This window comes from Strix aluco, chromosome 3, assembly GCF_031877795.1.
Source record: "Strix aluco isolate bStrAlu1 chromosome 3, bStrAlu1.hap1, whole genome shotgun sequence".
NCBI lineage: Eukaryota > Metazoa > Chordata > Aves > Strigiformes > Strigidae > Strix > Strix aluco.
This window is the reverse complement of record NC_133933.1, coordinates 126528525-126554785: the sequence shown is the minus strand read 5'-3', so window position 1 is coordinate 126554785 and position 26261 is coordinate 126528525. Positions and strand designations below refer to the sequence as shown.

The following is a 26261-nucleotide window of genomic DNA, read 5'->3' as shown; positions in this document are numbered from 1 at the left end:
CTCTCAGGTCCTGTGTGCTGTCCTTGGACGCTGCCTTGGAGAGTGCTCTCTGGTCCAGGCCAGCAGAGTACCACCAGCTGCATTAACTACACGGTACCAATCCCTGGGGGACAGCGCATGAGTTATACCCTGGCCATGTTTCTTCTTCTAGCACAGATGTAGCTTACTTGTCCTTGCTGTCTTTCCCTTTATTTCTATTAAATCGATTTTCAGATCCAGTGATGAGTATAGCTGTATTCAGCTATGAGCACACATTTTTTCTTGCAGCCAAGGGAATGTTGCCTGTTTAAAAAAAAAAACAATTAAAAAATTAAACAAAATTAAGGAATAACCCAATGAGAAAATAAACCACTTTTATTCAAATTATCAGGTGTTAATCACTCTTGGAATATAAGTTTATAAACATCTCCAATTCGGGAAGATGGATTTCTACATTTAACACATACTCATTTGAAGGATACAAAAGAAATTTTTGCTCATTTATCCAAAAGCCTGAAATGAAACAATAAGCTACATTTTAATAAGATAAGATACATTTTTGCTTTTAAAAATTAAACTGTTTCTTCAATAATAAAATATACTACCTGTTATACAAAAAGGACATTAATTTTATTCACAGTTGACAGAGTACAGCCACACAATCATAATATTACAGGTGAACTGCAATGACATTTTAATTATACTATTCCTATTATTATATATTATGAAGGTTAGAGCAGCACACAAAGGCTCTAATCAGGCTTCTGTTGTGTTAGGAGCTGCACATACAGAGAAGAAATATTTAGTTCCTACCCCGAAAGGTTACAGTCTAATCTAAAATTACCCACTAACAGAGGATGTGCCTCAACTGAAAATCACAAGTATGTGAAGGGATTTATCCTGTCTGTCTTTCTTATCTGATGGATACCCCTGGATACACAGTTACTTTTCACTGTCAACCACTATAAAATAGTTGTTTACAAATAAATGACGTTTCTTTGAAGTTTACCAGGTCCAAGTTTAAAGGTCATTCCTGCTTTCTCCTTAAGAGTTTCTGATTTTGATTTTACCCCAGCAGCTCAGGTGGTGATAATTCAAACAGCCATTAGATATTTCTGAGGTTAATGACATTTTGGAGGAGAAAATCCAGTCTTGAACTTGGGTCTGGGCCAGTACCTAAAAATTTGAGTGTCCTTTCAAATGAAGAGGTATCGTGCCTGATCATCATGTCATTGTTCACATCCCAAATTTTGCTTTTTAATGTCATTGCTATTTTTAAGCCACTGTGGGTCATCTTAGGGCCATTCAGGTCTCTGTACAGGTTGCTTTCACATTGAAGATGGGAAACTTGTCCATGTAGGACTTAGGACTTTCAGACTGGTTCCTGCTATCCTCAACCTCACACCTACCTCAAGGTAACCAGGATTGTGCCCCAAATCAGTCAGGATCTGACAATGCATGGGTTTTGAGGGAAAAAAGCATTTCCTTTCACTCCTAAGTCTCACTATGCAACTTGGTTTTGATCTTCAGGCTTTAGAACTGAGAACAGTCAGACTATAAAAATAGATCTATTGATCGTTAGTTCATAAGTTTCTAGGCAATACAGAGCAGGACTCTTCAATTTTTTTAAAAAAAGAGAAAAAAAAAGGGGGGGGGGGGTGTACCATCAGAGCTCTGAGGATTTGCACAGAAGAGGATCCATTTTCCAGAAACCGAAGTGAGTAGCTACAGGGAATGTATTCACATCCTCCGAAAATAGAGTCATGTGCATGTGCAGTCAGTTTTGCACTAGGAAAGAGTGTTGGGTTGGGGCTTGGGGTGGGTTTTTCACCCCAATTTCTTATGGTTAATAATGCCCAGTAATTTCCAGCACTAAACAATGCAATATACTCCTGGTTTATTTGAAACCCAAGGCTTGGACACAAAATGGCATTGGAAACGAGAAGTGAGGCAGCGTGGCAGCTCAGCACACTTAAGGGAACATTTTTAAGCCATTTAGCAGGAGTTTATTGCTTCAGCTCAAAGTCTTTGAGCATTCAAGCACGACAGGGTGTGCATTGTTGTGCCAGAATTGCCCGCCTTGGGTGTGTGTGGTGTGCGGCAAGGGGCCAAAGGCTGTGTTTAAACGCACCCGCACGAGAAATGCGATTTAGGCAGAACAAAGCCCACTCCTGTTGTGCCTCCCCGTGATTATAAAATAGATCTGTGTCGTTATAAATAGAAAATGACTGGTGACAAAGATGCTGCTTTGACTCACTTCTGAGGCCAAGCTCTTACGCTGCGGTTCCTGATGTCAGACCAATTTAGCGGCTGCGCTGCAGGCAAATGTGTCTGGTTCAGGGTTAGCCAGTCCACGTCTCATGATGGCTTAATCTCATTTTATAACAGCAGGGGATTCACTGTGGTCCTTCACAAGCAACGCTATCCGTTCACCCAAGGACGGTCCTGGACGCCTTCCGAAACACACTGTGCGCACTGCAAGACTCAGATTGCTAAACAGCAAATTACCCCATCCTCCAAGGAGACTGTGAAACTATCTGGACCTGTGAAGCTGAGATCCTGCTTCTACACGAGTAAATGGTGCAGCTCTTGTTTATTCCAGTGGGAACAAAATCAAAGACACAGAAATAATAGTGCTGTTTCAAGAGTCTACGTTTTCCTCTTTACGTCACCTTCTATCCCAACACAGCATTATTGAATTAAATAAAGCAGTTAAATAAGGTGAATATATATACATATAGTTTCTATGTCGTACAATCAGTAATTAAAAAAAAAAAAAAAAAAAAAAAAGGAGATTGGAACTGAATCTTAAATCCCTATTGCAATTATTGGAGTATTCTGTTTGTTTTGTCCAAAGCATGCTCCTTAAAATAAACTGTAATCTTCTTGCTTAAATTATTTAATCAGAATCACATTTCTCTATATATTTTATACCATAGTTTATTCCCAAAGCTGGGGATAACCTCTCATTTCCTGAAAGCTCTTAAAAACTTCCTTAATGAAAAAGTAGAGAAATCTGCTGTTTGCAAATTCTGTTTACTTATCGCTTACTTCCAAACTAAAGTAGTTAATTTAATGAAGGGGGGGAAAAAAAGTGAAAAAGAAAAAGATTAATGTGGTGCCCGTAGCCATTTCCCAAATTCTTCAGAGTTTATAGACCTAGGGAGACAGGGAAAGAGCAACTTCTCAGCAGTGTAGCAGAACAGGCTGGAATGACCCTGTGAAACCCAAGTGATTCTGGGAATTAAAGGATGTTCACTCCTGCTATGGTTCTACACGGCAAACTGCTTTTAGGGCTCCCAGTAGTACCCATTAGCAATAGCCAAGCTTTTCTGTTTTAATTTAATTTAATTTAATTTCCACCAACAAATTCCACCCTGTGGTGAGAATTGACAGTATCATGTTGAGAACCATTAAAGCATATTTGGATTGTTTTTACTCCATGTATATATAAGAAAAAAATTCCCCCACCCTTCTTAGTTTTCTTTAGACAAGCCACTTCATAATAAGAGTGAGGCAGACACAATGGAGGCATCGTTATACTGTGGGATACCACCATAGGGAGTGCGGTTGGAGATACAGCAGAACATGCCTTGGCATTACACTGCCAGTGTGGCCTGGACCCAGCTCCACTCTGAACCCCCCCACCATAAACCAGAATGGAGCCTGACAGCACTGGTGGTGTCCCTCCAGCTACCACCGAGACAGAGCTGGGTGCCCTGTCCTGCTTCTGTAGGAAGACTCTATATATCACTGCTGCTTCCTTTTCTCCTTGAGTGTTTTCTGTTCTCTGAGGACATCTTCACGCTTGAAACATCTTCGTGCTTATGTAGCCTTAGGCTCTACTGGGAATTCCTATTGGGAATTCCCCCACTGGGAATTCTGCCACTGGATTTCAAAGGAAAGAGAATTATAATGCTCTTCATTAATATAGGCTTTTCTGTCATGACTTTTAGGCCCCTATCCAGGCAAGCAGGCAAGCACATGTTTAACATTAAACACATGAGTAGCCTCTATTCACACGCTGCAAGCTAGAAATGCTCATTAGCGCTGGATCATGGCCCCAGCTGAGCTGCTAACACACTTCAGCTAGAGAGCCAGGCTGGAGAAAAGGTGGCACTGAATCCTTTCATCGTGGTTGCACCACGGCTGGCTGAGCAGCTGCGGCGTTTCCCATCGGAGCGCTGCTACTCCAGCGGCGATGGGTCGTCCAGTTGGCAGCAGAAGCACGACCTGCTGAGCTGCGACAATGTCATCATTCAGAGCGGGTTAGTTGATGAGCACAGCTCAAAATACACCACATTCAAGTGCATCCTCTGGAGTATTTTGAGCTTTAGCATCTCTCCAATACATGGTGAAAGGGGAATGATTTGGGGCAACAGGGGAATAACATGATTGCTGCGGTCTCTGAGATGCTGCTGAGTCCTGTAACGCTGCGTGGTGAGTGCCTGAGAAATTACACGGGGCTCTTCAGACCTTTACGTCACACGTTAAAACATGGACGGATCAAGCTTTGAAAACCATCGTCGGCCAGGGTCTCTGTGCTTTCCTAGGGCTGGAGTGTTGCTTGGGATGTGGGGCAAGGAAATAAAACAGATTAATGTTTTCTGTTTTCCCTGCACATGAGCTAGAAGGGAAGAAAAGGCAACAGGACCCCTCTTTTCCCTGCCTAGCACTGAGTTAGTGGGCTGTCATAGTTCAGTGCCAGTACAAACCAGTAGATCCCTGCTGGCCAAAGAAGAGGGAAATTTTGTGACTCAGAGGGAACATCTTCATGCATCCTGGGGAAATCCCTAGGTAAAGTCACCTTAAACATGGCGCTTGCTCAGGTCTGTGCTGAAAATCACATTCCAGACTAAATAGTCTATCACTCTTGGTTAAAGTATCCCAGATGAAAAGACACATTTTTTTAAAAATGCTTTTAATACTGTTTTCTCCAAAAAAATCATTACCTCCTTCAACTTCTCAACAAGTATAAGCTTCACAGCTTTCCTGCCTCCTCTGGAATTACTAGGTCATTGCAGACATCAAAATTAATGAAGAGATGAAAGATTCAGCAGAAAGGCAAAATCTTACTGGAAAAATATTTCTTAATATCAAAAACAATTCAAGAATAATGAATATTTCTAGCAGAATAATAAACAAAGGCAAACTGCCTGATGCTTAAAAGAATACACATGGAGGAGGACATGAGATTTTGGAGCTATTTTTTTCTCTAAAACACAAATTCATTTTAAAAAGTGAATGTTTCCGTGTGCTTCTGGGGCTTCACAGAAGTGGGATTTTCACTGCCTACATTTTTGTAATACCTTAAACTCAGCTAATTAGCCAAATTAGTCACTGCAGAAAGGGAGCTCTCTCTGCTTGTCACCTTTGTTGCTGGCACAGTGGTGGGAGCAGTGCTGCAAGCAGCGGCCTTTGGACTTCATCCCACAAGACGGATGGGTTGTGCTAAAACACGGTTCCCCATGTGCCCATCCATGAGCATCCTGCTACTTCGCACTGAGAAAATGGCAGAATTATTATGGCTGACTTGGAGATGACTTTGAGCAAGGCTGAGAGAGGAGGAAAGGTATCTGGAGGTTAAAATAAAATAAATCTGTATTCAAAATAAATGCTATGTGAAATTCAGCTGATCTTTCTTGTAGGAAACAAAGATGTCTAGCTTCTTTGTGGTGCAGGCTGTCATTCCTCCCTGGAAGTGGGTTTCAGCTGAACACAAGAGAAGAGATGGTAACCTGTAGCTCCATATTCCACACTAGTCCTGATAAAACAATATCATTATATGAATTTTCTATTGGAAAAAAATGTTTGTCAGAAGCTCTCTTTTAAAGAGTCTTGAAACAGATTCTTCCGTAGTCTTACCTGCACAGCAAGATGACCTCTTGGCAATTTAGTCTAACAGAAAATAAGAGTAACTAATATATGGGATGCTCTAGCACTCCCTTACCGCTGCTAATAGAAGAAAAATCAATATTAGTTCCAATATGAATGGAGTGTTGGATTGACTGAACAGGGAGCTTTGAAATAAATATCTAAGAAATGTTTGGATGAAATGGACATCTTTACAGACATTTGGTCTGCATTTCTGAAATGTAGATGATTAAATCCACATTGTTGGCTTCTTCCCCCTCTGCACTATGTCTTTCTTTACATCTTGCAAAAAATTTATGAACAAAGTTATTGTAAATCTGCAATGTCTGTCTTGTCACTTAGATTCTTTTCAGAAATGCTGGCTTGCCAATGTAGATATACAATCCTGTATGATTAATATTTATTACTTATAATTCTAACTACAATGGAAGGTCACCAAAAATACCCTGCCTAAAGGGGTCTGGAGCCCTTTAAAATCTCACTGGTGATGGATCCTGAGTCTTGAGAACTGAGCTCAAAAATCTTAGCAAAACACTTTTCTATGTAGGATTTCCAGAATTTCCTGCTTCTGACTATGGCTAAAGCCAAAAAGCACAAAGGTGAGTGAAAGTTACAGATCTGAAAACATGAGCTTGGATTTCAAACCCAAACTAAGGTCAGGGAATGCCTGAACCTGTCCGTAATCTTGGATCAGCCTATAATAGAGCTATGAGTAAGATGCAAAGTTAGGATGGAGAGCGAGACTTGAGTTCACACAGAACGGGCACGGAGCTGAAAACTGTTTAATTTTCCTCTTATTCTTTCTCATATCCATGAATACATTATATCTAGATTTTGGGAGGGGGGTGTTGGAAAAATGAAGATATTTAAGGACTTTTTTATTACTAATTAATAAACCTTGGGAATATATAGGTTTTATAATGAAATCCTAAAAAGATTTTAAGAACATGCAAATCATCTTACAAACACTCATTTTCTTTTTGGTATATATTTTTAAACATTTTTTAAAAACAGATGAGATTTGAAGTCACTGAGATCAACTGTGTTTTGGCCCTCTTCTAGCAAAACTAAAGTAAGACACAGAACATTTCAGAACCAGGGGATTCAGCAAATTGATGAAGATTCACAGAGATGGAAGAAATCAGGAGAGACCCCGAACTGCTTCATTTACCCTGTCATACATCTGCTGCATGTTTGGACAGCCTTCTTTAAGGAGCTAAATATAATAAGCATAGAGCAAGAATCTGCATCTGCCTCTGCATCTTCATTCAAAAATCCACTGCAACTGTGATTAAGCAAAGCCACTAATTGAAGTACAAACCTGGAAAAAGGCAACTGAGACAAATGTAGATTCTGTTGATCGGCATGCTCCTAACCAAATCATAGTGAAAGTAAAAGAAGCCCAGTGACCATTAATCAGATAGAAGACTTTTCACTAAAAATTAATTTGCAGAGCATTGCTAATAACACTTTTCTAAGCAGACAGAGCCGTCTTGACCAGCGTGCTGAGTGAAAACAAAACCAGAAAGACAGAGGAAAGGACTGAGTCAATTAAAATAAATAAATAAATAACTGTCTTAATTTAAAAAAAAAAAAAAATCACAAATAATTCCAATCTCATGAAGAAATGTTTTTAACAAGCCACATGTGCTTGTGCAGACACTTCTAATCGCATTAGATTTTTCTGGCTGCTATTAGTGTTCTCTGAGCCAGTTGATTTCTCAGCAATATTTTAAAGAGTGCAGGCCTTTGCCCTCCAGTCCAGCCATTGTTAAAATAGCCCATTCTAGGAGAAGACTTGGGAGTTCATGCATTTTCTTCCAAGGTTTTGAAAGTTCACAACAAATTGACCACTGCATGTGAAACAATAGTCAACCACAAACTATCTTCACAGTCAACGAGCAACATTCGGCTCCCAGCTGGGTGTGTGTGAAAAGTGGAATAATCCCACCAAAGCAACAGGATGGCTTCAGAGTGTCATCAGCACCACATGGCAGAGGCTGGCTTTCGATGCTGTCTCCAGTCCTCCAGCTCTCTGACTGCAAACAAGCCTGCTGCGAGGTTCCCCTCAGTCACAGCTCACCAAATTGGGGTTCCCCTCAAATCAGTGCAGCTCTAGCAGCTCTGATCAGAAGGGGAGCCACACTGGGTCACAGCTCAGCTTTATTTTATCTTTGAAAAAATGATAAATCCCCCCAAACTGAAAATCGAGAGCCATGTGCACTGCTGTACATATTGGGGCACGTGAGTTTCATGCAAAAGAGCTGTCATTCTGTATTTGCTAAAGTAACGTGCAAATAATCACTAGTATAAAGCAGATTGTGTCAAGCAGATGCTACAGATAGAACAAATTAATCAGTTTTAGCAAACAATCCTAATCCAGAATTGTGTAACCCAGATCAGTAAACCCTGGAGGAGTGGGACTAAGGCATCATGCATGGATTTCTGCTAGCATACTTGCTGAATTTCTGGCTGGGAATGTGCCTCTCTCTGTTTTAGTCTTCCCTTTTTGAGGCTCTCAGAGCAAACTTCTCCTGGGGTGAGATGATGAGTGCTTGAAAGTGACCCATCTGGAGCCCAACGCGAAGAAAGTGCTTCCGCTGCCTGGAATTCATGTGCAGCAACAGCTTTCTCCTGCCTATCCAAGTTTCCCAAGATAGCAATTATAAAGGAACTGGCAACCATACAGTCAGGATGACAATATCCTCCGTGGTTTGGTTAGCTGTGCCAATTCCCTCTATCGTTGGAGTCAATATGCTGCCCCCATTATTGCTACGTCTGCGTGTCTCTACCAACTAGCAGATCCACTGGGCATTTTGGCACTAGCCCCACTCTTCCAAGGGCTGCCTGCTCAATTGCTCATTCACTCTCTTTCACTTTAGACATTCGGATCCAACAGCATCATGCAAATTTTATGCAAAGTAGCATCTGCAAGTCTGACGTATTCACTCAGGCTTCCCCTCTTGCGCCAAGTTAAAAATAAATACCCTATAAACTCTTGAGCCTGCTAAGACAGAATATACATTCAGAAAGGTTTTTTAAATATAACTGCTAAGAGCATTTCTCCTTTGCGGTCAAAATCTTTTTTTCCCCCTCTCTCTCTCTCATATTTTGCTCCTGCCTCAAGGATCTCAGTAGCACTGGGGGAAAAAGCATCCTTGAAATAACCTGCAGAAGAACCAGTTCTATATGTCCCTAACTCTTTTACTTGAAATTTCAGCTAATATCTTATCTTTAAAACTCCAAAGAATATCGGTGGTGATATACCCCCAACATGAAACAAGAAACTAGTAAAGTGGACTCATTTCCAATACTGATTGCGAATAATACTAGTTGAGCCAGATCTTAGGTTCAGATCTCAAAGGGTCTCCACCCCCCACACTAAGGCTGCCTTCTCTTTTCTCCAGGGAGAAGCAGATTTGTCTCTAACCAATACACTTGAACAGGTGAAATCATAGGGATGCCAACCAGATAGCATAATGATAAAGTATATGTTAAGGCAACAAGGAGAAGAGTCTGTAAAAGGGGATATTGAGCCACCACTGAGGTCAGTTAGGACTTGCTGAGCCGCTTGGCTACGTCTGCGTAGGCTTGCTCAATTTCTTTGTCTGCCGCACAGGTGTTGATGAATTCATCCCTGGCATACGCATTCTTCAGGTACCGCCACAGCCCTGTCATCTCAGCCGGGAACTCAAAGTTGCGGTATTTCTTTGCAACAATCTAAACCAAAGACAAAAGAGGGAAAAAAAGCATCTTGCTAGTGATATATCTCCAGATTCCTTTTTGGAGAGCTTCTTACTCTTTCTTGGCAAAGGAAAGAAATGCTTAAAGACTTGGGCTTAGAAAAGTCTGAAAAGTGAGTGTTGGTTGTCCCCTTTCTTGCAAGGATACTACTTGGCCTAATGACACTCTAAGTCAGTGGCCTGGCTACTGTCACCAAATTATGACTTTTATGGTAACTGAATTTCACTAATTTTACCATATTGTTTTTTGGTGATTTTTACCAGTCTTCTGTACATCACTTAAAGCTGAGACATCACATAAGAGCTGATTAGCTGACTCATGAAAAGCAGGATAGATTTAAGGGAAAGGCATTGGTAGCAATTATATATAATATATATAATTATATATTTTCATATTAACTATTATATTTATATTTAACATATTATATTTTATATATACTGCATTTCTATTTTTAATATATGTAATACATTTTGCCTAGCTAATGGTGTCAGAGGATGTAACCATCTACAGCTGTTGGAAGGCTGTATCTGTGTTCATGCAGAGGAAAAAATTCAGGGTGGTATGGGTACCATGATTGAGAAACCAAGATGATTTAGCAGATATTATAAACAGGAGTATTAGGATAAACTGGTGGGGGGAAATGGTTATTTCAAGACTTGTTAGACTAGGAAATTGTCTATCAAGGGAAATTTTTGATTTCTAAGAACACTCAGGCCCTTATTCAGGAAAATAGTTAAGTGCAAACTTAATTTTAAGCACCTGTATAGTCCCATTGAAGTCAATGGGACTAATCTGTGCTTAAAGAGAGTTGGTTGGTTAAGTAGCTTGCTGGATTGGGATATTTCAGTTTTCCTGTAAGAATATACCATATAGAATAATCCTGTGGTGACAGAATGAACTAGCTGATAGGAAGGGATGGATTAGCTGATTTAATGAGTGCTTCCAATCTCTAATTTTTCTGACAGTATAAAATTGTTCTTGGGCATAAATTACATACATATGTGCCACAGAGTTCCCCTTTATTTTTAAAGCACATGGTAGAGCTGTTTTCCATCTCAGATTTCTTAGGACAGTCATGTTCTCAGAAATGACTGTGATTTGTTTTTATTACCAGGATCCACTCGGTATTTGCAAGTCCAAATCCTGTCCTAAACTGCATTTAGTTAAGCATTCTTGCCTTCAATGATGCTTCACACACACATGGGGATGATAAAACCTGCTGGGCAACTTAAGTCAGGATTTTCACAATTTCCAGCACACATCTTCCATCAGATGAAAAAGTCTTAATAATTTACCCTTTTTTTCCATCTGTAAAATGCTTTTCAGGCAATATCCTATGGCTATGCTCGTCTGAGAAATATTTTAATTCTCTTTTGACGTCTTTCATTTCATCCCAAGGAGACAGGAACCAGTAAGAGGCCACACATTCATTTTGCATTGTCTGACTCTAACGTCACCAATGAAGATGAGCCAACGAAAAGGCTAAACTTGTGAGGATATTATCACATTTCTTACTTGGTGACTTATGTGCTTATTTTTTTCAGTTTGGGGTTTTTTTTGGGTTTTTGGTTGGTTTTTTTTTTTTTTTTTTGCATGTGTGCAGTCAGCTCCCAGGCTCAGTTTATGTTTTGGCTCATGGAGCCAAATTAGATGCATGACTTGGCTTTAATTCCTAGCTTTCTTGCTTGCCAAGGTCTGCCAGGTACTTGCTTTATTCTAAAGAAACATGTAAACTGATAAATTAAGTAAATGCAACATTTAGAAGTCAAGATGATGTACACCACTTGCACTATACCAACGACCACTGTACATCTTAAATCCTGGACCTCAGCAGTGACTTTGATTTGTTAACTTCTCAGTGTGAAATACCAGATGGAACAAATATTCCCCAAAAAAGATGGACTGCTGCTCTTAAGTTACAAATGGGTGGGAACTGACTAAAGTTTTGACATCTCTCTTAAGAATAATGGGAACTAATTAAAATGAAATATGCTGTTACTTGCAGCAGAGTTAAAATAAAGAGATGGGATACCTAGATCTTAATACTGAGTTTGCCACTAATTAGTGATGGGACAATTTCCCCATGTACTAAATTACAAAGTAGGTTAAGTTAACCTATAGGAAATACTGAGGAGCAAAAGTGTGTTTCCAGCTCTGCTCCTATAGGACTTAAGATGCCTCTGCTGAAATAAATGTTGGCTTTAGCGCACAGCTGTCAGAACAGGGCACTTCATTATCAGATAAGGCTTCTTTGACCATCGAATGATAACTTTTACCTTGACAACATGGAGTTTGGGCAGAAGGTTGCAGTCAGCAAGTGTCAGGTCATCTCCATCCAGAAACTTGCGTTTAGACACTTTCTCCTCTTCAGTACTGTTTGCATCAATCTCCTCTGGTAGAGGGGTTCTCAGATAGTCATCCAGCTTCTTCAGAGCCTTCACCAAACCTCTTTCAAGGGCTTTGCCAAAAAGCAATGGATAAGTGATTAGGGCAGAGTAAGAATTATTTAGAAATGGTCATTGTCAATGGCTATGGTAGTATCTAGAAAAAAAAGCCAAGAAGCATTTCTTTGTTGTTAATTTGTGCTCCAGTGACTACACAGTCTGATGATGAAGTAGCCCAGCAAGGTCTGCCTGAGGGTAAAGCTCATTCAGCAATGAAAAAAGGGGACACAGAAAACTGTTGTGCATGTCTTCTCCCGACTAGCTCCAAAAAAACCCAGTGAGAGAGATCATGGAAGTAAAGAACAGCTTGTCAGTATGATATACCAATAAAACACATACACCCTATGATATTCTGGTCTGTTGAGGCCATCACACAGTACATCGGAGATCTGTACGCCACTACATTATTTTTCTAAGCAGACAGGTAGGACTGTAATGAAAAGGAATTTTCTAGCATTACTTTAGCTCTAAAAAGTTGTAGTTTTACTACTTTTAAACCCCCTCCAGAGTAATTAAAGGCAATAGCAATAATTCCAGAGATGCTAACCAGAGCTCTCTGGAGCTGGAAGATACATTACAACTGAAATGAAAGTAATACATCAATAATTAAATACAACACTATACAAAAGAGATTAAATATTCAGCCACTCTTAAGATTCCCCTCACTTCAGGTTCAGCTTGGGTGCAAATTCTCTTTTTGATATGTCTCAAATCAGGTATCACAAAGGAGAAGAAACTTTGGACATCTCACTTCAATTACTAAAGACCATGTCCCACACTGCTGCTGGCTCCAACAAATTCCAGGCTTAAAATGCCACTTATAGATAATATACAGCAAAGTGTAAATTTTTTACTTAAAAATATCAACCTGGGCACAGAATTTGTGTTCTTATATGTTTCCAGCAGGATAATAGAAAAACTTGATTGCAATAATGGACTTAGAGAAAGCTGAAATGACTGTACACAGGTTTGCATGCTATTTAAACTGCAAACACTCTGGGGCAAGAAGGGTCTTTTGCATCTCTCTTCGAAGGGTGACAAGCACGATGGGGTCCCGGCCCCTGACAAGTGCCCCAAAGTGCTAAAGCAATATAGCTAAGAAACAGCAAGAATTTACAATGTGAAAAAAATAACATGACTCGTGGGCTTAGAGCCAGAATTTCAGCTGGTGAAAATTACCTGCAGTGATTTATACCTGCTGCAGATCTGGCCTGGAGTCAGCATTTAAGGCCTAAGACTGTAAAATCTTGTATCTCTGAGTAACTTACTGCCATTTAACTTAGGGGAGACTTCTCAACGCGTCAAGTTGCTCAGGCAGCGTAGCACTACAAGGCCTATAGAGATAAATACATTTACGGAGCACAAAGCAAGCTTAAACAGGCTGCAGCGATTGCCCTGTGTAGAGCAGCTTGCTGGCACAGGTAGTTCCGCTGGCTCTGCTGTCAGCCACCCCTGTGTTTTTGGCACGGAGAGAAAGGCAACGCGTACGGGGCCATTGAGAGAGCAGGAGCTGAACACCACAGAACATGATTTCTCTGCTGCCCTAACATCCATTAAACCTTGTGCCAGTGGTGGAAGTCAGATTAAGCTGCCTGATGTCTTGCTCCCACTGAAGCCTCTTGGCCAAGCACCAGGGAACCATACCAGCTCTTTTGTGGCTGATTCTTAGACACAGTGGCAAATCCTGGCTTAATTGATTGACTGGAGAAATGACTGCAATCCAACTGAAAACACCCCAACAAACATAGCAGGGAGGGAAAGAATTTTATTTCTGAAAGCAGAGCATCTAAAGCGACTGAAGTGCTGCCATCCATGAAACAAAAGTGTTGCCATCCCTTATTTAATCAATTCAAATTGAATTTTGACACTGACATTCTGCTGTCAGATGCTGGCAGTGGTGTCTTTAATCATCTGCAGCTGTGCTCCACCACACAACTTCTACTGAAGGGTAATAACTGCGTAGGGTGTAATATACCCCCATGTGGCAACACTCAGAACATTTAGCAATCTCTTTTTGGTTTGACCCGTAACACCTGTTGAACAGATAGTTCTTCTCTTGGTCAGCCTCAGACTACGTCCTCTTACGATGAATTAATTTAGAGACAATGGAATGGAATTACTGGGATTTAATTCAATTTTGCTCATCCAGACTTTAGAGGACTGGCTTAACGCTGAGCATTTTCCAGTATCCCCTTCACCCAGTAGGACTGTTGATTCTCTGAGTCATCTGCGCAATACATCCAGTACAATACTATATTAGATGCTTCATGCTAGCCCATGGGCTCAGTTAGGTGTGTGTATGAAGACAGGAGCAGCAGGTGAGATGTGTTTATATAACTTTTCTGGAACTTATTAGGGTTGGGGTTTTTTTTGCTCTTCTTGATATATCAAAGTGCGTCATGGCTGTCTCAAAAACAATGCCTGGAGTGAAGCCTATTTGTGACAGTGGGAAAAACATCTATCTGAATTCATACTTGGCGCTTGCATACGGCAGCTTTAGGCCAGAAATAAGCGTATGTTCAGGGTTCAACGCATCTGTGGCCTAATTTACAGGCTCTGCAGGAATCCACAGGATCCTGACATCTCACGGTGAAATCACCACACGGTCAGGACATTCTCATATCCTGATAGTCAAGAACTGGACAACTACTTGTGACAACAATGACCCCATTTAATTAATCAAAACTCTTCTGTTCCTAGTAAATCTCTCAGAACAAACATGAAAATAGAAAAGTAGTGAAAAAGGGAGAACTGTCTTTCTTCCAACTGAATACTGACAGAATTTTGAAAAGCTAAGAGAAGTAAGATCCTAAAATTGCCATTTCAAATGGAGTTTAGATGCACAGGATCAGATTTTTAAAGCCTGTCAATGGTTGTCAAGGCATTTTTTGAAATCCATATGCAAATATCTATGTTGCAAATCCTACTTTCTAGGTGCCCTAACACATTCAGATTTATCTATAGGATTTGAAGTCTTGTGTTCCTTGAGAAGGTGCTCAGGGAAATCCCCACTCAAAGTAGAAGGATGCATAGAAGAACCTCAAAAATATTGAAGCAAGAGGCTTTTAAGTGCCACATCTCAGAAAGAGCCAAGTGTCTAATGCTGGCATGGGTGGGAGAACCCACCTTATGTTTGAATTTACCAGTGACCCCCCAGAAGAGAGAGGTATCAAAACCAGGTCAGTTTTTTCTTTCTTACAAAAAATCTGGGGAGAAGTGCTGTGATTTTACCAGTGGTATAGGGAGAGCAGTTTCCTGGAAAGTGAAAGACTGAGTTTCAAATGCCTTTTCAACATGATGTCAGCCCAGATCTGCCAGATGAGACCCCACCAGTGGAGTATCGGGTAATTTGTACAGCTCTCCTGTTGAACTGTTTCACTTTCCATAAATGACTCAACATTCAGTGGATCACAACTGAAGGCTGACACCACAGGTAAAAGTCAGAAAAACTAACTCTCTCATTTTCGTTCTTATCTGGTCGATATTTAAGCATTATGTCAAAGGTGAAAAAATGTGAACAGAGACCAAGATATTACCTCCTCAGAATATCCTACATCTCTGAAGGTTTTGGGACTCTTGCTGAAGAAATTGCTGACTGGGTTCATATCACTGAGCAAACTCAACAGAAGAAAGACTTAATTCTAAACCTTTCATACTACAACTATTTTGTGAAAATCTGGATGACGCTATACATTGTCTCCACTGAGAACATAGGGGACAGTGGGCACTCACCAGGACAGGGGTCTTGTGAATACCAGTCACAGCACTAGAGTGAATGAAGACATTTAAAAAGATGTGACTAATTAAAAAGTGACTAATTCCCCATTTGTGAACATACTAACCACAATGAGTTTCATAAGTGGCTAAGCAGCTAATTCCCTTGGCAACTTACCCTCTTGGAAACATCATTAAATAACTAAATAGGTTTGCTGATAACTGCTGAGGCTCCACTGCAAGTCAATGAGTGGAATGGGATTAATCTTCCCTGAAGAGAGTAAGTTAAATGAGTAGGTCTGAATTAAACACCCTGAGCTTCCTCTGTAGGCAGTGGAGTCTTCTTTTCTACACTTGGTTTAGGTGACCCCCTAAATCAACTGTGTGGAGAACTTTTCCTGAAGTGTCTAATCTCAGCCTTGCATTGTCTTGGTAATGTCAGGGTGGAGGATTCAACATTACAAAACCAAGTGGAACTATGCCTGAGAATGTGGCTCTGTGCTGCTTTTGAAATTTCTACCTCCAATTGCTTCCACACCCTGCAGACTTTCAGTATGCACTTAGAGATCCCAGATGTGACCAGCTCTGTAAGAGCCCTGTCATCAGGTTACCTGTGCAATGGCTGCAATGTCTGAACTCGCGGAAACCAACTTTCTGGACAGTGAAATCACCAAGCACAAAGGCACCAGCATCGTATTGCCTCCACAGTGATGTATTTAATATAAATTCAAATTCCAAGAAGCTCTACCTGTGTATACATAAAACCCACAGCGGAACCATCTCTCTCACCCTTCACTACTCTGCTCGGGGCTACTTAGGCAGCCAAAGACAGCAATCGCAGTCGTGCCATGTCATCCCACCAATAGTAAACAAAGATATTAATAAAAAAACCTCATGAGCTCTTTGAGATTTTCCTTCTCCCTTCAAAACTATGCTTTTATACAACTTTACTTAAGAATCCTGAGTTAGAAGCCAGAAAAATAGCACTTTCCAACCTCAAAGCAACCACAGAACACTTAATGAATGCATTACCATCTGTCAAATGCACAGGGTGAGGTTCAATTTAGCTGATGATACCTAATTCACAGTGACGCTCTGTTTTCAGCAAAAGGTTACTTGATGTTGAACAATGAGATTAACAAATCCTGACATGCACAGAAATACAAATAATGTAACAAAAGTTAATAATTGGCAAAATTGTTCTCTCGGTTACACTGACATAAAAGAGGAGTAACTCCGCATTGTCAACAAGCTATTCCATATTTACTCCAGTTCAACCAAGAACAGACTTTGGCTCTGTTACTCAACTCTTCGAGCAAAAACTTCCTTAAACTATTAGCCTGTGCAACTATTTCCAGGGGACAAGAAGAATCCTTGTGTCTTAAAGTACTTACACCACAACTGAACAAAACATTGGAAAATGTAATGCATGGAGCAATCCTGCAAGTCAAGGGGAGGGCCAGATGACAAAGATTCATTACTAGGTACTCAGGGTGAAATTTTGGCCATACTGAAGCACATGGAAGTTTTGCTGTTCACTTCAGTGGGGTTAGGATTTCTCCAGCAGCTTTTAAAGCCAAAAGAGACTATTATAATCAGTTAATCTGACCTCCTAAATAATACCAGACATAAAACTTCCAGCATCATCGGTCATTTCCATCTCTATTTGCTGTGGGTCAAATAAGGCTGAAGCAAAATGGAAAGTAACTAGAAAGTAGTAAAAGAAAAATGGTTTGGAAAATGTAAAACTGATTCAGGCTGCCCACACCCACAGCATTTGCAGAGGTCAGACAAGGACTCTTCTTCCCCTTCCTTGAACTCCAAATATTTCCTTCCTTGTTTAATGTTGGGACGAGGAGAAATAGCAAAGCAGACAAAGCACATAAAAGCCAATCTCTGTGGCCTGAAGGAGCCAATGGAAGGCAAATCATTCCATCCTAAAATAGCCTAGGAAAAGCTGAATTACCACCAGAGGAACCTCTCTCTCTCTCTCTCTCTCATTTGAGAATAGGCAGACTGGCTACCTAAATTTAAAATAGCTAAAATTAGGTGAGATTACTCCTATTTTATGTGTCTGAGTGGAACCGTTTGCAGGATGAGGATTTTACTTGATAGTTATTATGGTAACAGATGCAAAGCACAGAGGGCACAATAAAAGCAATATGAACAATTGATTCTTTGGACAAATTGAACATAAAAATTATTTGATTTACGTTAAAAGAGAGAAAAACTAGTTTAATTTTTTAAACAAAGCAAAATAACGTAAGACTTCCAAACAGACATGAAAAGAAAAACAGAGCTGTTTGGGGATGGTCAGTTAAGTAAGCCTTGCCTAGACATTCAATCATTTTCACATCACTTTTTAAATGTTGGTAATCTTCAAAATTAACATGTCATTTCCAAATTAAAAAGAGAATAACCTTTTGTTTCAAAAAGTTTAAGAGAAAATACTTTTTACTTTTCAAAACAAGTCATTATTCACCAAATTCAACCCACATTTGCCAATAATTCAGATTACTCACACCACCCGTGGCATTTTTTGTCAAATAAACATTTTGTCACAAAATATTTACTCCAAGATGAAGTAAAATATATGTGGTCCCCTTCGTAAGTGAATACCACTGAAAGCACAGTGACAACAAGGCTTCAAAGTCATCGAGGCCCAGCAGTATAATGGCTTTTGTAGCCATCATCTGAAACCACCTGAGACTGACCTCGGCAGAACTGCAAGTTTCTTAGTTGTCAAGCTCAGGCAAGTTCAACAAACAATGATCCATGTACAAAAATGAACAACGATTCCTGCTGCTACCCTGGATCACTGATTGATGCTTTTCCTTTTTACTGCTTTCTTCCACTGCCCTCCAGTAAGATTTATCCTGTAACACACGCAAATGAACTTGGTGAAATACGCAATGAGGGAAAAGGGGGAACAGTACATAAATATTCACAGTCTCACACAAACAATCTGAGATTTATTTTTCCTTTAAAAAAACAAACCACCTTTCCTGATCACTTCCAGATTCACAGAGTTTGATATTATATGAGACCCAATACTGTTTTCTGGTAGGAGAGGGAAACCAGCTAAGAAACAGCAATTTAAGGTAAGAAAATAATATCATTCTACTAGTCTGACAGTCTGAATAAAGACCAAAGATTCATATTTTCACTCTCTTTTTTCTCCATCCTGCTAATTTTTTTCAGGCAGGCTCAACAGAGTATTGTAACCTTAATCTGTGTAGATTAATCCTTCTCACATGGAGGAGCTGTGACTTTAATATGCGCACCACTGTACGACATATTGAACAGTTTATCTTCTCCCCTATGATTTCAATATAACCCTTGAGATTTGAGTGCTGCCTTGATTTCTTCTGTTTAGCCATTTAAGAGTCGGGTATCATGTCTAAGCTGGTTTCGTAGGTTCCCTCTCTGCTCAGAGGTACTAAGCATCTCCAGAGGGCAATTCCTTCCAGCTGCCCAAGACACCTGATTCAAACTGGTGTGACTCACTCCACACATGCCCTTCTCACTGCGTGAATTACAGATGAAGCCTAAAGGACTAGCTCAGACTAGACACCTAACTTTCAGGGAAGTGAAGTTAGGCGAGATGAATCCTACCCTTTGAATATAATTTCACAGTTCACCTAAGTGATGTAGGATAATACCTCCCTTTCTTTTAAAGTTACTTAAATATTAGGGCTTGCTCCCCAAAGGGCAACTACATTGCCAATTTGAGCATTGCAACATCTTTTCCATCTTTCTGAGCAGCGTCTATACTGAGAGGCAAATGAGTGGGCAGTTGCTAAGAGAGCCATCGGAAATGCAGAGAAGGATGGAGGTTGTATGCTCCCATGCATACAAGGCATTTAGATGCCTAACTCTGGGCCAAAGGGAGTTTCTGGGGTGAGTCACCTCTCCTATTAAAGATGTTCCATTCTAGATAAATGATTCAATATTCACTGGAACAGAGACTTGTGCATGTTCCCACAATGAAGGTAAATGGCCGTATAACCATACTGGAAAGTTGTGATCTGTCTGTTTCTACTCACTTAATGAATCAAGGAATACCTAGTTGTGTACACAGAAGAGAAATAGATTAGTGTCTCTTATTCCTCAACCTTACTTTCCTGGTTAGGGGTTTCTCTCAGTGGACAGGGGTTCATATTCACCCTCAGATCAGTTGAGGCTGGGATGTGAAAAGGGATTTTTTACTCATGCTCAGTGTTCAGGTGAGCATGCACCAGGAGTGGGATAAGTCACACGAACACAGGTGCGCACATGTAAACAGCCACATAACTTTGGTCCTAAGCTGCCTTTCAGACATGGTCTAAATCAGGAATAAATATGTATGTATTTTCCATATATGTTGGCACATGTGTTCTGTGTATGTCCAGTGGGAGAAGTGGAGGTGCTAAACCTCAGGAGCACTTCATCCAAGACTCAGAGGAACATGGAGCTGAAATACAGCTGTTAGATACCCAAAGCACCTTAGGAACCCAGACACATCAAAAATCTATTGATTTACTTATGGCTAAGACTCACTTTGCCTAACTTCAGCTATCTAAGTGTTAGGTAATTAGACCAACCTAGTCATCCAAGTTCCCTTTACCAATAGCAATGAAAGACAGGCACCTTTAAAGGAAGTTCTGCCAGCTTTAGATCCATATTTTAAGATAAATCAAACTGCCCTTTAGAAATGGGTTTATGTCCCTCTCCATTGAACATAAAAGAAGCCAGGATTATTGAATGACTAACGTATAACTTTTAGACAGACAGGTGAGATGATCCCTCCCTTATCATCCTTCCCTTACCTCCCCATCCCATCTTGATGATGTGGGTTGATCAATTAGAGCTTCATGCCAAACATTTGGGATATTTTGACAGACCTGTCTCAAAAATTCCCCAGGTACCCTTTCCTAAAACAGAGCACAATGATCCAAAGGTTAAGAGGTTACCTAGATTTAGGAGACCTGAGTCTCTTCTTCTCAAGATTTTCTACATGACCTTATATAAATGATTTAAATTCTCTGCCTTGCAACTTCCTATATATGCAGTAAGGATAATAGCACTCTTCATCCACACACTTTACATTGGTAAAAGCAGTAATGCACCAGTTGTGGACTTATGTTTCAGGTTAGAGGGGGATAAACAGTAAATATAGCAAAAAGAAGAGGCATCTTTTTATTTTTGTGATATCATCTTTCCTACTCCCAGATTAAACCTAGTGAAACAGGTGAATTGATAATGTCTTTAAAAAGAAAATTAAACACATATTTTTCAAGCATCTAGAAAGTTTGTTTTTTCTTGTTTCTAGTTTTAGACTGAAAACTCAGGTTTCTTCCTTCCCTTTTCTTGTTCAGTTTTACAGCGGAGGCAAGAAATAAATGTAATACTTGTAACATTATCATGAAGAATGCAATCAGAGCACCTTCAAATGCTGGTTTTTTTTAAGAAGAAAACCCAGGTGTTCAAATGACACCAAAAGAAGGGTTCATTTCCAAGTCTCTTAGGAGTCCAAGCGACCCTGAGGGCAGGAAGCAAGTGAATGTAAAACTACTGGCCTACAAGTGCCGCAGGAAGAACAGTACCTAACTTGCATTTCACAAACCTTCGTAAGTCTGTAGCAGCACATAAGTGACAAGCATCATTTCTAGAGCATGTCCCCAAGGGCCTAATCCTGACCTCTGTGATGCTACTCTTGTGCAGGTGCCCCTAAACCAACTTCAGACAAGCAGCAGCTGATTTGCATCAGAAACCTGAAAAAAAAAACAAACCATCAAACCCTGCAGATTATAAACCCACATATTTATAATACGAGAATGTCACTCTGGTATCTTGATTTTTAGAATGTTGTGTGTTTACTCACAAGGTAAAGTGTTGTTTTACTACCAAAGAGCAAACAAGATGATTCTGGAACTAACAAAGAAAAATAACTATATGTTTCTGCATTAAAATACGAGTAAAGTTAACTTCTGGTAGAGTGCAACTGGGCTTTAGTGACAGTGCTGTGGGGACCCCTTGTGTTCTAGTATTTAAGCAAAGAAAATTTTTCGTCTACAGGCTGTTGGTGCTCGCATCTTTAACATCAATTTCTCTCAATCTCAGGCATAGAGAGGAATCGATTTGCTTTTGTTTACACCAGGATAATCCAAATTGCACTCCACTGATTTCAACTACGTTATTTAACTACAGCAGTGGTGAAGACACACGAGAGGGAAACATAGTGATGCCCAGCTAGCAGCACATGAAGACAAAGTTTTAAAGCTTACTGAGTTTCCAAGTCCCTCAGTTCACTTAGCAAATCTCAGTCTCAAATAGTTTTATTTTAATGTTTCCAGTATTTTCTGCCCTTTGTGTTCAAAATTGTTACTCAGATACAAAAAAACCATGAGACGATGAGATTTACAAATGACTCACATCTTAATTCTTTTCCATTGTTTCTCTGCTTTTGAGATTTTTTTGTCTCAAGCTCCATGAAGGAGTTTAGGATCATCATGATTATGCCTCAACTTAACCTCTCTGAAAGGAGCAGAGGCAATAAGAGTTATACTTATGTCTGGATGTATGAAAAATTTTCAAGTACTAGTAGGGAGGTCATATTCCCTCTGTTGCAATGGTACTGTTGCGACAAGTATTAAGAAAATTTTTCCCCAGTTAAAAAAGGTTTTGGAAATTCCATCAAGAGGTCAAAGGAGAATAATATGGTATTCAAGGACTGCAAAAAAAGCCTCAAAATGTCAGGTTTGAAGAGTCTATTTGTTCAGCTTATCGGAGAGAAGGCTGACAGGCCAACGTGCACAGATCCTCACACATGGACAAAACATTTGGGAAGTGTGAGAGAGCTCTTCGGCCTTGCTGATGAAGGTGTAAAAATGTCTAATGATTGGAAGTTGGACAAATTTGGTTTCCATGTTGCCAAAGCAATGAACTGTTTAAGAAACAAACAAGGAGAGAAGAGAGGTGGACTTACTTCCTGGGGCGTTTAATGAGACTAAGAAAAGGCAGGCTTTAATCCAGTTCTGGCAGAAACAGGAGAAACAGGGATGGAGGGGGATAGAGTCACATGGGCAGGTCATGGCACTTTAAAATCCCTAATATCATCTTCTAGGTCTTGGAACAAGGAATGAGGTAAGTTGACTGTGCCGCCATCAATGTCACTTAGAATTTGCTCCTCAACATTAAGACAATGACTGTAATTAAATCTCATGCTTCAAGATTTGAGATGTTTGTAAAGATCACAGTATCTTTTCTCCCAACACGGAATTAATCAGGTGTTACAAGGTTTATCTATGGCCATCAGGTCATTCTCTGCTAGAGATGACAACGGTTGGGCCAATGCATTAAAGTGGTACAGAAAGTTGTAGGAGTCTGGGCTGCGCTGGGAGAAAGTTAGTGCAGACAGAAGAATGCAAGGACGAAGACAAGGCCAGCAAAATAAGGCTGGCAAAAACACACAAGACAGCAGATAAGTGAGAAACACCTGTGGTCAGCAAAAGCACACAAGTCTGAGCAAAACAGGGTATGAGATAAGGGAGTTTTGGCAAGTTTGGGGCTTTACGTGCTAATTGCAATTAACCAATGCAAATGCTTGTAGAGGCGCGTGAACAGCGCGTGTAGATGACCTGTAGCCTATTAGAAGATAGATGAGTGCGTGTACGGAACTTAGTAGAATATAAATGTAACCAGAAAAGGAATAAAAAAAAAAATAAAAAAAGATGGATGACCTGATCATCACATTGGTGTTGCGTCGTTTCTGTTCCCGCATGGAGAAATAAGGACCCCGGCTAATGGTGACCCCGACAGAAAGTCTTGCTGAGTAGATGCCTTCCTCACATGTTCAGTCTCATCCTGATTCCAGGTGAAAGACCAGGAAATATTTGTTTTGCAGCTTTGACTGGCTGAATCACTGGGGATTTGCCTTTCCCTGCAGTGCAGATTATGGACCAGCTATTGTCATCAGCTGGGCACCTCTCATACAGTAAATTCCTCTCTTAGAGGGGCATTGTGCACCAAAGACACTTCAGTTTCTCCTGTTCTCTGCTCTGATGGAAAAATTCTATGCTAAAAATAAAATACTAACATGTTTGCTCAATGGGCAAAACTGACTGGGATGTGATTTGCAGGAGAGCATAATAAATAATCCAAAGGTCCTTCTAGCCTCAAGCTCTGAAATTCTGATATTTTTTTTTTTTTCTGCAATCAGAAGAATCAGGATATTTAGACAAGAACTATGTCTCCAATTCCCATTTAGTCACCTTATTCCCAGCACTGTTTTCAAGCTAAAGGTCATCTATTTAGGATCTGATCTAATAAAGAAAATTAGCAACATTGATTTTCATTTATGTCTCATTCTTCTCTTCCCTGTTGTTTTATGAAGAACATTTGCATGCATAAAAACAAAAAGTCTGTTTTGGGAAAAACAGATTCTGGGCCAATTCTTCTCCCTTTGAAGTCATCAACAGTTTTGCAAACTGACTTCCAGGAGCCAGTCACTGGGCTCTCTATCATGTGATAGCTTGCTCTACAATTGCTAAATATAAGCCTGTGAACAATACTCTTGGGACAATAAGACCAGCTAAGTGCTGAACATTTGCTTATTTAATATTTGGACACTTTACTGACTAAGGCCATAACTTCATCTAAGTCCTTGCTGTGGGGAACATACTTAAGATGCACCAAGTACATCGCAACGAGGGGAGTTACCCACCAGTGCGAAACCATAGAGCAATGAAGTTAAAACTCAATTCTAAATAATAATGTAATTTAGGCCTCCCATTCCAGCAGCAAGGCGCTTAATTCCTCCCAGGACTGCTGCCGCCAGATTGCTCTAATCCACTTCCAGCTGTGCTACTGCTCCTGTGTGTGAGCATGGGAGCTCGGCTGGGAAACAGAACAAAGCATCCCAGTAAAGCCAGCAGCACTTGGAGGAATATTCAAACACACAGGGGAAATAATTCCCTCTTAAAGACGAGTGTCTGCCAACTACTGTTCCCATTGCAAGTATTTTAGCCTAGGCCTGGCCTGTGCATATAGACCCTGATTCAGCAAAGACTTGAGAACATGCCTTAATTTGAGCATATCATTAACCTCGTTGACTTTAGTATATATTGTCAACTGGCTTTTAGGGTTTTGCATATCCTGTGTCTTGAATTTACATAAATATATGTATTCTTTCATTTTTTCTCTCCCTCTCTATGGTATACTATGGCTTCAAAGCTACTTCTGCACAGATGTGTCAGAAAATTATGTCTGCTAGTACATTAATTGTAAATATTTACTGTTCCCAGAATGGCTGCATAATCAGGCATACCAAATCCTGCCTTGGAGGGCTTGCACTCTGATCACATCTGGATTTACACAGAGTTTTAGTTTTAGTTTTGCATTGTTTTCAAGTATTATTTTTCACATTTCCACGAGGAAATCTTCACACCTTAATTAGCAAGGTCTTAGAAGAAGGAAAAAACCTAAATGATAGGAAAGTTCAGAAACATTCCCTAGTAAGGTACATATTTCTGAGATTAAGATGATGGTTTGTTATCATTTTAGAAAACTGGAAACCTCTTTCTTCCAATGGCATAAAATTTCAGTTCTTAGTTTTGGCAGGTCAAAAGACAGTGGTCCTTAAAGCTGTCACTGGCACCAGACAGAATATTGATGGCTCTGGGCCTCTGGCCAGCATGATTTTGAGGAGAACTTTCAGAAAGTTATTTCTCAGGCAAACTTATTTGGTAAACTGCTGTTTCTGAGCATTTTAGAATCAGTCTTTGATTACTGGGCAGAAAGCAGATACAGCAATTTAGGACAGATGATAAATGCAACTTGCGCCACTACTTAACAAGTTAGCACACAGCTATCACCACCGTTTTAGTGGTCTTTATATGTGTGTTTTTATAAAGAGACAGAGTGGAGAACAGTTTTATTAACATATCATGAGTGAGTTATATGGGTCATCCCAAATGAATGGCAATAAAAGCTTTATATCACACTCACCAACATGTATTTGGTACTTTATGTGCCACAAATGTTGCAGAAAAGCTATTTTACATATGTTTTAAAGACTGGGTATTTTTTATATTAAGGCTGGTTTTGTAAAGCTGCCAGGCACTTTAGCTACTGCGAGCCCAACAGTATTCAGCTCAGAGGGACCCATAAAAACTTGTTTAAAATGTTCTGAAATAGCTTTTTTGTGCTTCAAAATGCCAAAGTTAAAGATCTGTCACCCTGATATGTTCCATCACAAAGCAAGTCCTTTTCTCTAAAACAATTTTAAAAGGTATTTCTAGTCCTTCCTGGTTGCATGACAGAGAAAACTTAATATCATCACAGCACAGGACAGACTGTGGCTCGTACGGGGCCTTGGACAGGTGTGGGGCTTTGTAGTGGAAAATGGAAATTCTGCAACTAAAGAGGAAGAAGGAAAAATTTTAATGGCAAGTTGATACACAGACATCATGCACACATAGATATTTATATGGCACCTTGAAAATCTATGCAAAAAGCATAAAGCAT

The 26261-nt window shown here is 40.0% G+C and overlaps 1 protein-coding gene across 4 annotated transcripts in view; it reads right to left on the bottom strand.

The window, feature by feature from the left end:
• Positions 1-336: 336 nt before the first annotated feature.
• Positions 337-26261, bottom strand: part of CLIC5 (chloride intracellular channel 5) — an 86427-nt gene continuing 60502 nt past the window's right edge. For all 4 annotated transcript variants that reach the window (XM_074820210.1, XM_074820212.1, XM_074820211.1 and 1 more), the window contains 2 exons: positions 11874-12055; positions 337-9573 (listed from right to left, as the gene is read on the bottom strand). In XM_074820210.1, the coding sequence (XP_074676311.1) occupies positions 9406-9573; positions 11874-12055 (350 nt within the window). In that variant the 3' untranslated portion in view covers positions 337-9405. The remainder of the gene's footprint in view (positions 9574-11873; positions 12056-26261) is intronic.